Below are 16,000 nucleotides of genomic sequence, written 5' to 3'. Positions count from 1 at the left end.
TGTTTTCAGTTGTTCTGGGAAAACACCAGATGTTAATGACAAGTTGACAATCTGGAGCAGGGCTGGTTCCAGGATCTTTGAAACTTTTTTGAAAAAGCTTGTGGGTAGAATATCCAGACAGCAGGAGGAGGAGTTCAGTTGACATAGAATGTCCTGCAGTTCTTTACTGTTTATGGGTTGAAACTGAGCCATTGGGTTTATACTGGTTTCTAGTGGATAGGGTTCATATCCTGAACTTGTAGTTGGTGAAACAATTGTTTGTCTAATGTTTTTGATTTTGTCCCTGAAGAATTTGGCAAAGTCATTACAGGCTTTGGTGGAGTAAAGTTCTGGTGCCACTGACACAGGGGGTTTTGTCAACCTGTCGACTATATTAAATAAGGCCCGAGCATTATGGGAGTTTTTGGTAATAATTTCAGAAAAATAGGACTTCCTTGCATTGCTCAGTTGTAAATTATGTAAGTGAAGTTTCTCTTTATAGATGTCATAATCTACCTGTTGTTTAGATTTTCTCCACCTGCGTTCAGATTTCCGACATTCTCTTTTTCCGTTCTTTACCAGAATGGAATTTCTCCATGGAGATTTTTTCCTACCAGAGATCACCTTCACCTTACTAGGAGCAATGCTATCCATGATATTTGACCTGTTGGAATTAAAGGTATTAACAAGTTCGTGGACTGAATCCCCTGAGAGGGGAGGAGTCAGAGAGAAATTCTGATTGAACATCTCACTAGTATTTTCAGTTACATACCGTTTTGTGATCTCCTCCCTCAAAACATTTGTGTGTACTGGAATTGTGCTCTCACAGAAAACACAGCAGTGATCAGACAGACCTAAATCACATACAGTAACCTTAGAGATGTTCAGACCTTTGGAAATCAATAAATCAAGAATATTCCCTCTGTTGTGTGTGGGCTCTGTTACATGTTGAGTCAACCCGAAATTGTCCAGAGTGTTTATCAGGTCCTTAGTCCCTTTGTTCTCAAGATTTCCATAATGGATGTTAAAATCTCCAGCCATGATTATACAGTCAAAATCAAGACAAATTATAGACAGCAGTTCACTAAACTCAAGGTTAAATTCTGGATTATATCTAGGTGGTCGATAGATATTGATAAATATTGTTTTGAGTGAGGCCTTCAGCTGTAGGGCTACATATTCAAAACATGGAAAGTTTCCAAAAGATAACTTTTTACACTGAAACATTTCATTGAAGAAAACTGCACCCCCCCCGCCCTTTCTGCTTGTTCTTTCCTCACTGATAACACCATAATTGGGAGGAGCCGACTCTGTGAGAACTGCTCTCCTGCTATTCTCATCTAACCAGGTTTCAACTAAAAACATAAAATCAAATTTGTTCTCAGTGATAAAATAATTAATTAAAAATGTTTTTCCTGCCAAAGACCTGACATTTAAAAGTGCTAACTTGAGAGGTCTAGGAGTAATAATATTTTCATTTACCTTCTGTTTCTGGAAAGGCGCAGAGGAAATGTTTACCTCTTTTAAAGTCGTTTGTTTGCGTTTTGGCCAGACTGCATTCCTTCTGTTAGTGACAAGTACAGAAACGGTGTGTGTTTCTAGAGAACAGGGTCCCAGGTTTTTCTGGTGACAGAGTTATGGGGGACAAAAATGGATTGGCCAGAGGGGTAGATCGAAGCCCAATCCCGACTCGCTCCATCATCTGCTCGGTGAATTTCAGGTGGGGTGAAGAGAATGAAGAGGGGGAGGGGGAACGTCAGGAGTTTGTTGGTTTGGTGGTGTTTGGGAGGGTCCATCATCCTCGTTGTTTTTCCTCTTCCGGTGCTCGGAGGCGGGTTTCCCGTTTTTGGCGTTTTGGAGCTTTTTCCATAGGAGCACAACATCCACACATAAGCTCAAATCTACCCAAAAACAGATGGGCATGCCGGAGCTGAAGCTCAAACAAGAATGCATTACAAGGTGGAACTCCACCTTTCGTATGCTGAAACGGATTCTGGAGTCCACGGATGCAGTCATCTCTACCTTGGCAGTTATTAATGCACCGATTGACCCTTTAAGCCAAGAGGAATGGGAGAATTTACAGGAGGCATGCACTGTTCTGGAACCATTTGAGCAAGTCACCGTGGAGATCAGTGCAGACAGGTGAGTGTTGTTGTTATTATTATTATTATTATTATTAATAGTAGTAGTAGTAGTAGTTGTAGTAGTGCAGATTAGAAATGATTATCATAATTTTTAAATGTGTTATTTACTCTTTTTTTAGACATGTCACAGCCTCCAAAGTGTTAATCCTGTGCAAGGGTCTGCAAAGAGTCACAGCTGAGCACCAAACCAGAGTAACTACAAGAACAGTGAAAGATTTGGTGGATGCTCTCTGTGCATCCATGGACAGGAAGTTCCACAGAATGGAATACAATGCTGTTCTCTCTGAAACTACAATTCTTGATCCCAGATTCAAGAAGCTGGGCTTCAATGAGAACAGATCAGTGGATGAAGCTCTTCAGAGAATAACTGCAGCAGCAAGATCCTGCCAACCAACTCCACTGCCAGGGAACCAAGAGGGAGAAGAGGCAGAAGGACAGGAGCAGCAAGTATCTGCTGTTTGGAGATTCTTCGAAGAACAAGCAAGTAGAGACATTACCAGGAGGAACCCCTCAGCAGATGCAATACTGGAAGCGAGGTCCTACATTGATGAGCCCAATTGCCAAAGAAGTGCAGACCCACTGAGCTGGTGGAAGACCAAGGCTTCAGTTTATCCACGTCTGACCCAGGTGATGACACGAAGACTCTACATTGTAGCAACATCAGTCCCCTCTGAGAGAATCTTCTCCAAAACAGGTCTTATAATATCTGAGAGAAGAAACAGAATCAGCTCCTCAAAGCTAAGGCATTTGGTATTTCTGAGTGCCAACCTGAACTTGGACTAAAGACCTGGGTGTTAATTTTGTTTTGCTTTGCACTTTTTAATCTATATTTTTGTGTTGTGGTTTGCAGTGTTTTATATTGTTTTCAAGTTAAATTAGTTTACAAAGATGGTTAAAAATTTTATAAAACAGCTCTGTTGAATTGTAAATAGTTGCTTTCTGTATTTTATTATAATTTTTTATTTATTTTTCTGTTTATTTGAGTGAAATAAAACCATATTTATAAAAAACTAGTTTTTTCTTATTAGTAATTCATTTTGTGCAAAATTTTATGTAATTGTTGATAATAAATTACTTAGAGCAACAAAACAACCTAAAGAGCCATTTGGGAGCCGTTTGGGAGCCGAAAGAGCCGGTTCTTTTTGGTGAGCCGATCCGAAAGAGCCGGCTCCCTTAAACAGGAATGTTTTCTCTCTTTTGTGTACTTGTGTGTAGTATGTATTTTCTGTCTGTTGTATATGAACATGGATAATGAATTTTATCATTGTGTATCACTAGTTCCACCAGCCCTGGAGCAGCCAGATTCTTTACAAAGCTGGACCTACGCAGCGCTTATAATCTTATCCGTATTCGTGAAGGGGACGAGTGGAAGACGGCTCTTTCTACTATGACTGGCCATTATGAGTATCTCGTCATGCCCTTCGGTCTCTGCAACGCTCCGTCCATCTTCCAGGCGTTCATAAATGACGTCTTCAGGGACATGCTTCAGCGTTTCGTCATAGTCTACCTGGATGATATCCTCATCTACTCACCAAACCTCGATGAACACATCTCCCATGTCAGGCAAGTCTTACAGACAAACAGACAGAAATACGGCTCAGGGCCGTAACAGACTCATTGATCATAAACTGTATGCTAAACAAGAGAAATGTGAGTTCCACAGGACATCCATTGGTTTCCTCGGCTACGTTATCAGTGCCCAAGGTGTCGCCATGGACGAGAGCAAAGTGGATGCTGTGTTACAGTGGCCGGAGCCCGCTACAGTGAAAGACCTGCAACGGTTTCTGGGGTTTGCTAATTTTTACCGCCGCTTCATCCGTGGTTTCAGCTCTGTAGTGGCTCCTCTCACCTCTCTCCTCAAGGGGGCGGCTAGGCGTCTTCATTAGACCCCAGAGGCCGCTTCAGCCTTTCATAATCTCAAGCGGCTCTCCACACAATCCCCCATCCTACATCATCCTGACCCCTCGATCCAGTTTATTGTGGAGGTGGATGCCTCGAGTACTGGAATAGGGGCGGTTCTGTCTCAACGTCATGGTGAGTCCTCAAAGATGTTTCCATGTGCCTTCTATTCCAGGAAACTCACCAGTGCTGAGAGGAACAATGACGTGGGGGTTCGGGAGTTACTCACTATGAAGGAAGCCTTCACAGAATGGAGACAGGCTGGAGGGGGCGACGCATCCATTCTTGGTGTTGACGGATCACAAAAACCTGGAGTACATCAAGTCAGCCAAGAGGCTAAACCCTCGCCAAGTTAGGTGGTCTCTTTTCTTCTCCCGATTCCACTTTCAAGTCGCCTTTCGACCAGGCTCCAAAAACAGCAAAACAGACGCACTTTCTCGCCTGCATGAGATGGAGGACGAGAGGCCAGGGTCTGCTGAACCCATACTGCCTGCATCGTTGCTTCTGGCTCCCATCCAGTGGGACATCATCACAGAACTGAGTATAATGAATAGGAACCACCTTCACCGTCCTGCCCTGTCGACAGAATCTACGTGCCTCCCCCTCACTGTCAACGGGTCCTGCACTTGGTCCATGACACTCCCGCTGCAGGACACCCAGGTATGCCGGGCACTCAGTCTCTCATGCAGAATTCCTTCTGGTGGCCAACCATGCTGGCGGATGTGGCTCAGTTTGTGGCTGTGTGCACTCAGCGTCAAATGGCCAAGTCTCCACGTCAACTCCCAGCCGGCCTGCTGCAACCGTTACCAATACCTCATTGTCCCTGGTCACACATCGCGGTGGACTTCATCACGGATCTGCCCAGTTCCAACGGTGACACCACAATACTTACCGTGATTGATCGGTTTTCCAAGACCTGTCGTCTGCTGTCTTTGCCCAAGCTGCCCACCGCTATGGAGACCGCAGAACAACTACTCAACCATGTCTTCCGACACTACAGCATCCCTGACGATATAGTTTCGGACCGGGGACCACAGTTTACGTCACGTGTCTGGCGGGAACTCTGCAAGGGGCTGGGCATAAATGTCAGCCTAACTTCGGGTTACCATCCCCAATCTAACGGACAAGTGGAGCGGCTCAACCAGGAGATCACCCGGTTCCTACGGACCTATTGCAGCCAGCGTCAGGAGGACTGGAGCCAGTTCCTAGTTTGGGCGGAATATGCACAGAACTCGCTGATGAAGGCATCCACTGGATTAACCCCGTTCCAGTGCGTTTTGGGTTTTCAGCCTCCGTTCTTCCCCTGGGCGGGGGGCCCCGCGGAATTACCGGCCGTGGAGGATTGGTTTCGGCACAGTGGGGAGACCTGGGAGGCAGCTTACATCCAGCTATGGCGAGCCGTCCGTCGGTTCCAGACACAGGCTGATCAACACCGTCGTCCGGGGCTCAACTTCCTACCTGGCCAGATGGTGTGGCTGTCTACTCGGGATCTGCGGCTGAGGCTGCCGTGCAGAAAACTGAGTCCGAGGTTTGTGGGTCCCTTTAAAGCAGTGTTTCTCAATTATTTTCTCTCACGCCCCCCCTATTAAGAACTTATTCTTTCGCGCCCCCCTCCAACTTTCTGCTGCAAAAATTATCGGTATCATTAGTTTATTTGCTCAAGTTAAACGAATATCTCTTCAAAATATTGTACATTTATTATCATTAAAGAATATAAAAAGACAATAATCTGTTTCATTAATTTTTCTTTCTTTTTTTTTTTTTAGAATACTTTCAAAATGTTCAGACAAAGTAAAAACAACAATCTTTCCTCGTTTCCCGCCATAGTAGTGATGAATTATTTTTATCATTTGTTATTCCAAACTCAATGTACAAAAACTGTGTTTTATGTAGATTAAAGACTAATTGTAAATATCAATACAGGGAAAATACTGACCATTTACTGCCTGATGTTATTTCAAATCTCTCAAGTGTTATTGACCATACCCAAGTTGGCCGTTTTAACATCTCCAGGGGTAATGTTTGGGATGGTGCAGTCAGGGGGTTCAAACTTCCAAGTTTTTCTGAAGCCTCTGACATACTGGTGAAATTTAGTGATGACGCTGGAATTTTTGAAGAGGGATTGGACATGGGGGTCCAAGAATAGAGTTTTTAACACTTTTAGTGAAATGCCTGAAAGACAGACCCCTTTTTTATGGACCAGATGGCCATTGCTTCTGGGTCTACAACTCCAAAGGTATGCAACAGGTTTGGATATGGTCTTTCTCTAGTTTCTAACCGTGACTATTGACTGAAAACTAAAATATTTGAATTTATCTCTGGATTTTATAATGTTTTCTGATTGGTATCATTTGCCAATTATCAATAGCCAAATGGCATGTATAATATGTGATGAGAAGGAAATAAGAATGTAGCAGACATCTTTGTGATTAGTAACTTAGGGATATTGTTAAAAGATGTCAGACATACAGTGTTTGTTTCACTTCAGAGATCTTTGGAATATGGATGCAGCTGTATTGGGCTGATCAAACACATCATTTTGTGGTTTTCACATTATGGTCTCACTGTGTACAGTGTATATATTAAAGCATTTCATATTGAGGCCAATACAACAAACAATGCATTCAATTTGGCATAAATTTCAACATTCAGTGGGTATGAAAATCTGGGACTTCATTTATAAAACTGCATGGATTTCTGCGTGTAACTTTGCGCAATAACATAGTCGGATTTATAAAACTACACGCTTTTACGCACACTTCTCTTTATAAATGCCAAACTTGGCTTAGCTGTGCATGAACCCTTCTGTGTTGATCTCTTTCCACACCAGCCCTTTTTAACCCACATCAGCATAAACATTCAGAACAGGCTTTGTTCATTCAATCAACAATCAAATCCTCCGTCCTGCTGCTCCTGTTTGAAGTTTCTTCCCACTCTTTTTTTTCTTTAGTATGACTCAATCTCATGTTTATCCCAACCAGCGAACCACAAGGTCAAGAGAAAATCTAAAATAACCTCCACATTGATCAAATAATAATTATTCTTTCAGTTATTGAACACAAACTCTTTCTCCACCAAGGTTTTTATTGCAATTCTTTGAGCGGTCAGTAGGTCTGATTATATTAGGAGATAAAACAGCTGTTGTCTTGTTCAGCCACAGTGTAAAGAATCTTTATGTAACAATGGATCATTTTATTCTCTTAAAATAGCATCAGGTACGTTGGAAGAAGAAGGGGAAAAAAGTCCCTGAAATCTGAAATCCCTTATTCTGAAAGTTCCTAAAATCACATTCAGTCTGTCTTTAAAGAACTGTTAGAGCTCCACACAGATTTCAAAACTGATAACTCTTGGAGTTTAAACCAACCTCTGATCATTCATTGTCATTTACCCTTTGTGCCATTTTACTAACTTGACCTTCACAGCTCCAGTTTCACCGTGAAAAACCTTAAAGTATTTATAATACAGTCTCACATCACTTTTTTTGTCATTGCTAATATCAAATGTAACTTTGACTCATTTCATTCAAATTCAGAAAAACAGAAAATCAAAGCATGTAAAAAAAAAATCCTGAACTTATTGAGTAGTGTAATTCTAATTCCCTAATCAATAAATATTGTTTCTAAACTCGACTTGACCCGGACATTTCTTTTGGATTTCCCCTCAACAAATTCTCACTAAAACTCTCTATTGCTTGCAGCTCTGGTTTTTATAACAGACTAATAACTTTTATGATATACTTCCTTCACCTGAGTCATGACCATGTCTTCCACAGTATTGCTTCTTTTGTCTCATACTTTTGCTTGATGTGAAGTGATGTGGATGTTTTGTCATTTCACTATTAATTCACAGCTGTGAAAGATGAGTACTACCTGGCAGGGAAAATGATTGCCGTCTCGGTTGTGCCTGGAGGTCCAGGGCCCCATTTCCTGCCCGAAGATCTTCATGCAGGACAGAAGTCACTCAAGGGGGCATTTGATGTATTGCAGGATCTCTGCAGATCCGTTGATGAAACCATCGACACTCGCAGCTGTCCACCAGTCATTTCTTCCTCCGTGAAAGATCAGATCTTATTCATTTCTGTGTGATGCTTTCATCTGAAGAGGAATCGTTTTCGGAATTTTCAGTGTACTTAGCTAACGTGACAGACTGTTGTCATCCCATGTTGTTGTTGTGTGTTGAAACGGGATGATTCATGTGGAGAACGGGGCATACGGAGAACTGTTTACATCCTCCTTTGGTGGTGAAAGAGCTTCTGGGTATGTGAATAAAGTGAATAAATAAGTGAATAAATAAATAATAATAAAGTGGCGGACGGTCCTGAAAACATGTCTCTAAGCTCTTTATTTTGCATATGAAACTCTGCATTACCAACACGGATAGTCAGTGTCATTGCCAGATTTTGAGCTCTTACTTTGCGCGCTGCCGGCTCAAATTGATCGGGCTTTACAGTCCTCAAACCACAAACACCCGGCGCCTCTGAATCAGCGTCACTTTCAGAACAAATGTTTCCACAATCTGAGTCTGACGACAGAATTGTGGACCTTGAAATATCGCCGCTATCGTAGCTCCGAGAAGCCATCTTGCCATGTTGACCCCGGTGATGTCACACGCACCACGTGACCAAAACTGAGCTTTTTACCCGGAAGAGACAGGTTTGCCAAATTTGGCCTCAAAATGCCGTTTTATTTCAATATTTCTTGCTCAAAACACGCCAAAAGAATTGGAAATGGTAATGTAGAGATTCCGGTCATGGAGTCACCCTTTCCAAGCTGGATCTCAGTACGTCGGCGTGTGAGAGGAGCTGTAGTCTTGACAAGGATGAGGCGTATTCAGAAATGGCCAGAATTCTGCTTTAATATTTTCTTTTTTTTCTTTCAAGAAAAACAGAGGACTTACAGAGGACATGACCCTCAACCAGCAAAACCTCATCAAACAAGAAAACACCCTCTTAAATAGTGGAAGACTAAACCAAACCCAAATGAAGTCATAAAAAACCTCCCACCTAAACCTACGTTCCCAGAAGAGTTAAAACGACACAAGATACTCTTGCACTTTAAATTTAACACATTTTAACTTAACTACACGCAACAAAATAACAGAACAGAAATTAAACAAATGAAACAAATATCCCCCCCCCCCTTGAGTCCACTTGGTTCAGCTCAGAGATCAGCACAGCAATCATTCTCAGCTGGGTCTCCTGGATGCAGCCATGCGTGCACTCACAGCCACACCTACAGGAAGTGAGCTCAAAGAAGAAAAGGATTTGTAAACAAAACACTAAATAAATGATATGTGTAAAAGATGTACAAGAGTACCTGAACTTAAGTATGGTGAGGGGAGGCCTCTCCCTCACATTTCTCCCCCCCCCCTCCGGCAGGCTCGCAAACCACGTTGCGAGACAAAAAGTCAGCAACTATGTTCTGCTTTCCTGGACGATACTGGATGGAGAACCGATATGGTTGGAGAGACAAAAACCAACGTGTGATCCGGCTGTTGGTATCTTTTATTTGCTCCAGCCAATGCAATGCTCGATGGTCAGATTCCACCTTGAACTCCCTCCCGAGTAGATAGTACTTGAAAGTGTCAATAGCCCATTTGAGAGCCAGGCACTCCAACTCCACTGCAGAATACTTAGTCTCTCTGGGAAAAAGCTTTCTGCTGATGTATGCCACAGGTCTCTTGTCCTCTCCATAACCTTGCAGTAGAACTCCTCCAATTCCTCGAAGAGAGGCATCCGTTTGGACTGTGAAGGGTAGGTTGAAATCTGGACTTTGCAGCACTGGCTCTTGACACAGAGCCTCTTTAAGATCCTGAAAAGCATGATCCTGCTCCTCTCCCCACACCAACTTCATTTTCTTTGGACTGGTTAAATCGGACAGAGGTGCGGCCCTCGCTGAAAAGTTACGAATGAACCGGCGATACCATCCCACCAAGCCCAAGAAAGATTTAACTTGCCTTCTGGTGGTTGGTCTCTCTCGCTGTCTGATTGCTCGAACTTTGTCCATTACTGGCTTAATCATTCCTCCTCCAAGCACATAACCCAAGTACTGGGTTTCAGATTTGGCCATAGCACATTTCCGTGGGTTGATGGTTAATCCTGCCTCTTTAATTTTCTTCAGCACTTCCGCCAAGTGAATCAGGTGTTCTTGCCACGATGCGCTATAAATAACAACATCATCAAGGTATGCTGCAGAAAAGGTGGTCATACCCCTCAACACTCTATCCATCAAGCGCTGGAAAGTAGCAGGTGCTCCATGGAGTCCAAATGGCATCTTTGTAAACTGCCACAGTCCTTGAGGGGTTCTAAAAGCAGTCACAGGTTTAGCATCATCAGACAAAGGAACTTGCCAATACCCCTTACAAAGATCAAGGGTTGTGATGTATTTGGCTCTGCCCACCTTCTCGATTAGATCGTCCAGCCGAGGAAGGGGATATGCATCAAAATTAGACTGAGCATTAACCTTCCGAAAATCAATACAAAACCGGATGGTTCCATCCTTCTTAACCACCAAGACTACAGGATTACACCATTCACTGGTAGATGGCTCGATTACCTTCAGCTCTTTCATAACAGTGATCTCCTCCTCCAAGATCGGAACCAGTCTCTGAGGGATCCGGTACATTTTCTGTCTGATAGGGTTGGCATTTTTCAGATGAATATTGTGCTCCACCAAGTCTGTAGCTCCTGGTTTCTCCTGAAACAATCCTTCTGGTATGATGGCTTGTAACTCCTCCTGTTGCTTCAGAGAGAGATGAGAGAGGTCAAGTGAAGCAAAGTTCTCATTAGAAGGCGTAAAATCATACTCATCCTCCTCTTCCACAGTCCGAACAAACAACTGCTGCTGGGATGGCATATCCCGGGTTTTCCATTCCTTTAGCAAGTTGATGTGGAAGGTTTGTTTTGGATCTCTCCTCTCAGGCATCTCAATCTCATATGTTGTTGGACTCAGTTTTCTCAGCACGGTATAGGGGCCTTGCCATTTTGCCAATAGTTTGTTTTCAGCTGTTGGAAGAAGTAGCAATACCTGCTGGCCAGGGTTGAAAGATCTTTGGCGCGCCGACTTGTCATACCAGGTTTGCTGTGTATGCTGTGCCTTCTCCAACTGCTTCCGTACAAGTCTGGTTGTCTGTTCCATTTTTTCTCGCATCTGCAAAACAAACTCAAGAACACTTGTTTTCTTTGTCTGGGCGCCTACCCAGGCTTCTTGCAGTACATCAAGGGGTCCTCTGACCTGCCTTCCGTACAAAAGTTCAAAAGGGGAGAACCCCGTGGAAGCTTGAGGCACCTCTCTATAGGCAAACAGTAAATAGGGGAGCCACTTGTCCCAATCTTTAGCATTCATGGAGATGAACTTCCTCAGAATGCTTTTAAGAGTTCGATTGTATCTCTCCACTAAGCCATCGGTTTGGGGGTGATAAGCAGTGGTCCTAATACTCTTAATACCTAAAAGCCTGTAAACCTGTTTCAGTGTGTTTGAGAGGAAGTTTGTGTCCTGATCTGTGAGTATTTCTGAAGGAATTCCCACCCTAGAGAAAAGCTGCAGTAGTGCATAAGCAATTTGTTTAGCAGTGATGTCACGAAGTGGAAAAGCTTCTGGATACCTAGTGCCATAGTCGCAAATAACCAATATGTAGCGGTTTCCTGACTGTGTTCGTTCCACGGGACCCACAATGTCCATGGCTATGCGACTAAATGGAACGTCTATGATCGGCAGTGGTTGGAGCAGATATTTAGGGACATTTTTATCGCTTGCCAGTTGACAGACTGAGCAAGACTGACAAAAGTTCTGTACATCAGTGTTAAGACCTGGCCAATAAAATCTACTAGCCACCCGGTCTAAGGTTTTCTTTGTGCCTAGATGACCTGCCCAGGGAATACTGTGGCCCAGGTGCAACACCTGTTCACGCAGCTGTTGTGGAACCACTAACCTGGCATAATCATCTTGATTATCTTTGTAGTAAAGGACTTTGTCCCTGAGAAAAAAACCTTTATCTTCTACACGACCCTGCTCGACCTCTGCATTCCTGAAGCAACTTTGTAGTGATGTATCTTTATGTTGGAGCTGGATGAAATCAATTTCATCACATTTAGGCACCTCAGGCTCTTGATAACTACAGTTTTTTCTAATGGTGCCCAACATCTTCTCTTTACGTTTTTGTGCCCTGGTTTTCCTCATCTTAACATTCTGTTCTGGCAAGATGACATCAAAAAATGGCAACTCTGAGAGAGAGTTAGTCACATCGGGTGCATCCTTTTTACATATTTCTACACCAGACTGTCTCATTGACACAGGGCCCGTTTCGGTCTCACTCTCTTGTGTCAAATTCTGAGTCCGCTTTTGTGACCTGGTTACAATATTTACTGGTTTACAATTTCCCACCAATTCCTGAAGAATAATTCAATTCAATTCAATTCAATTTTATTTATATAGCCCAANAGACCTGGCCAATAAAATCTACTAGCCACCCGGTCTAAGGTTTTCCTTGTGCCTAGATGACCTGCCCAGGGAATACTGTGGCCCAGGTGCAACACCTGTTCAGGCAGCTGTTGTGGAACCACTAACCTGGCATAATCATCTTGATTATCTTTGTAGTAAAGAACTTTGTCCCTGAGAAAAAAACCTCTATCTGCTACACGACCCTGCTCGACCTCTGCATTCCTGAAGCAACTTTGTAGTGATGTATCTTTATGTTGGAGCTGCATGAAATCAATTTCATCACATTTAGGCACCTCAGGCTCTTGATAACTACAGTTTTTTCTAATTGTGCCCAACATCTTCTCTTTACGTTTTTGTGCCCTGGTTTTCCTCATCTTAACATTCTGTTCTGGCAATATGACATCGAAAAATGGCAACTCTGAGAGAGAGTTAGTCACATCGGGTGCATCCTTTTTATAAATCTTTACACCAGACTGTCTCATTGACACAGGGCCCTTTTGGGTCTCACTCTCTTGTGTCAAATTCTGAGTCCGCTTTTGCGACCTTGTTACAGTATTTACTGGTTTACAATTTCCCACCAATTCCTGAAGAATAGGAAGATCTTGTCCCAAAATGACTGGATAGGCCAAGCTATCAACAACTCCAACTGACATCAGAAAAGTTTGCTCAGCTATCTCAAGGTAAACCACTGCAATAGGATAGGACTTGTGATCACCATGCACGCATATATCAAGTACTGTTCTCCCGAGTATAGCTCTGTCATTTAACAGTGATGGATGAATCAAAGTTTGAACACTGCTGGTGTCAAGAAGAGCTTCCACCACTTTGTTGTTAATTTTAGCTGTTACAACCTGCCTCTTTCCCACAACTTTGTTTTCTGTCTGAGAGGGGCGTGGCACTGTACAGAAGTAGGCCGTTTTAGCTTTCCTAACTGGACAGTTAGGCTTGATATGACCTTCTTGACCACAGTAGAAACAAACAGGCATTGCAGTCCTAGCCTTATTTAAATTGCTGGGTTTTTCAGTGGGTCTTACTGATTCAGCCTCTCCAGGACCACCACCACCACCACCCGTTACCGATGGCTTACCTCGTATGGCGCTTGACTTCTGTGTCGGCTCAAATCGGAAACTTTTTGGGCCTCTTCGGGCTGCTAGAAAGGTTTCCACAAGAAAAGCCGCCTCTTTTGCAGACTTGGGTTCGCGCTCCCGCACCCACACTCTGAGTTCAGGTGAAAGACAACGGTAAAACTGTTCCAGGATGAAGATCTCTTCAATTTCTTCTTTGTTTCTCTTGGCTGGTTGAATCCAGTTGTGATACAAGTCCTTTGGTCTATTGTAAAACTCTTTTGGGCTCTCGTTTGGCTGAACATCTGGCTCTCTGAAGCGCTGCCTGTAGACATCTTCATTAATAGCATACTTTGCTAAAATGGCTTCTTTGACACTTCTATAGTCCAGTGAGTCCCCAGCTGCCATAGCTACATATGCTGCTCGTGCTTTGCCAGTCAAATGTGGAACCAACCGTACAGCCCATTCCATTTCCGGCCACTGGTACGCCACCGCTAGCCTCTCAAAGGTGGTCAGGTACTGCTCAATATCATCCTCTTCTTCCAGCCGAGGAACAACCGCCTGACCCCAGCCTCTGTCTCCTGGTCTGGTCTCAGCACCACTGAAGCTTGGCTGCTCGTCCTCATGTGGCAGTTCAGGTGTTGCACTCTGGCTGGGGACACCTTCATCTCTCTGCTGCTTCATGTCATCTCTTATATTGTTAACTTGGATTTGGAGCTGTCGCCACCTTTTATCCTGCTTGATTGTCTCCTTTTCTAATTTTTCCCCCAGGTCACGCTGGAACTGGAGACAAATCTGCATCATACTGGCGATGTCATTCATGTTGACAGGGTCCTTGGATTCACCACTTGGAGCTGCACCCACACTGCCATCATCAACAGCCCCCACTTCCAAACTTTCTTCTGCAGGCTCACCTCTTGAACTTTTAGACTGAGCTTTTGGCATATTTCACTTCGGTCCGACCTTCTTCAAGCCACAAAGCCTCTCAATCCCACTTCTGACACCAAATGTGGAGATTCTGGTCATGGAGTCTCCTTTCCAAGCTGGATCTCAGTACGTCGGCGTGTGAGAGGAGCTGTAGTCTTGACAAGGATGAGGCATATTCAGAAATGGCCAGAATTCTGCTTTAATATTTTCTTTTTTTTCTCTCAAGAAAAACAGAGGACTTACAGAGGACATGACCCTCAACCTCCAAAACCTCCTCAAACAAGAAAACACCCTCTTAAATAGTGGAAGACTAAACCAAACCCAAACGAAACCTCCCACCTAAACTTACATTCCCAGAAGAGTTAAAAAGACACAAGTTACTCTTGCACTTTAAATTTAACACATTTTAACTTAACTACACATAACAAAATAACAGAACAGAAATTAAACAAATGAAACAAATATCCATCCCCCCCCCTTGAGTCCACTTGGTTCAGCTCAGAGATCAGCACAGCAATCAATCTCAGCTGGGTCTCCTGGATGCAGCCATGCGTGCACTCACAGCCACACCTACAGGAAGTGAGCTCAAAGAAGAAAAGGATTTGTAAACAAAACACTAAATAAATGACATGTGTAAAAGATCTACAAGAGTACCTGAACTTAAGTATGGTGAGGGGAGGCCTCTCCCTCACATCACCCAAGACCAGAAATGAGGGAGACTAATGAAGTGTAATAGCATGAATGACTGATAAAGTTTAGTAAAGTCCTTTCCCTATTAAAAACAGCTCAAAGTGCTAAATAATAATAATAATAAAAACACCCTTTACCACATTTTCAAATGAAACTAAAACTTTATTATTTTTGGATTACATACAGAACCCTCTTTATGAGTAATAACACGAGAGACTACGCTACGTCGCCCGGGGCACCACCCTGGAGCCAGGCCTGGGGTTGGGGCTTGGAGGCGAGCGCCTGATGGCCGGGGCTTCTCCCACGGGCCCCGGCCGGGTCCAACCCGAAGGAGCGACGTAGGATCACTCCCCAGTGGGCCCAACACCTGCAGAGGAGCTCTGAAGGGGCCGGTGCATTGTGGTTTGGGTGGCGGTCGAAGGCGAGTGCCTCGGCGGCCCAAACCCCGGTCACGGCATTTGGGTTTTGGGACATGGAACGTCATCTCTCTGGGAGGGAAGGAGTCTGAACTTGTGTGAGAGGTTGAGATACCGGCTAGATATAGTTGGGCTCACCTCCACACACAGCCTGGGCTCTGAAACTCAGTCCCTCGAGAGAGGCTGGACTCTCTACCACTCTGGAGTTGCCCATGGTGAGAGGCGACGGGCTGGGGTGGGCTTACTCGTGAGCCCCCAGCTCAGCCATCAAGTGTTGGAGTTCACACTGGTGGACGAGAGGGTCGTGTCCCTTCGCCTTCGGGTGGGGGACAGGTCTCTGACTGTAGTTTCGTCTTACGGGCCAAACAGCAGTCCGGAGTACCCGGCCTTCTTGGTGTCTCTTGGAGGGGTACTGGAAAGTGCCCCAACGGGGGACTCCGTCG

The 16,000-nt window shown here is 44.1% G+C and overlaps 1 protein-coding gene across 2 annotated transcripts; it reads right to left on the bottom strand.

The window, feature by feature from the left end:
• Nucleotides 1-8,880: 8,880 nt before the first annotated feature.
• Nucleotides 8,881-14,688, bottom strand: LOC112138883 (transposon Ty3-I Gag-Pol polyprotein). Of its 2 annotated transcripts, XM_036210992.1 has the most exons (3): nucleotides 12,465-14,688; nucleotides 10,577-11,829; nucleotides 10,114-10,325 (listed from the first exon to the last, which is right to left on the bottom strand). In XM_036210992.1, exons 1-3 carry the CDS (start codon nucleotides 14,467-14,469, stop codon nucleotides 10,242-10,244), a joined length of 3,342 nt encoding a protein of 1,113 aa, XP_036066885.1. In that variant the 5' UTR covers nucleotides 14,470-14,688; the 3' UTR covers nucleotides 10,114-10,241. The 2 variants fall into 2 exon arrangements, with proteins under 2 accessions (XP_036066884.1, XP_036066885.1); XM_036210991.1 differs by having other exon boundaries at nucleotides 8,881-11,829.
• Nucleotides 14,689-16,000: the final 1,312 nt, after the last annotated feature.

Source organism: Oryzias melastigma, unplaced genomic scaffold (genome assembly GCF_002922805.2).
Source record: "Oryzias melastigma strain HK-1 unplaced genomic scaffold, ASM292280v2 sc00353, whole genome shotgun sequence".
Lineage (NCBI taxonomy): Eukaryota > Metazoa > Chordata > Actinopteri > Beloniformes > Adrianichthyidae > Oryzias > Oryzias melastigma.
This window is presented reverse-complemented; position numbering and strand designations above follow the sequence as displayed.

Coding starts and splice junctions, on each gene's coding strand:
- LOC112138883 (XM_036210991.1), bottom strand. CDS start 14,469: ATGCCAAAAGCTCAGTCTAAAAGTTCAAGAGGTGAGCCTGCAGAAGAA.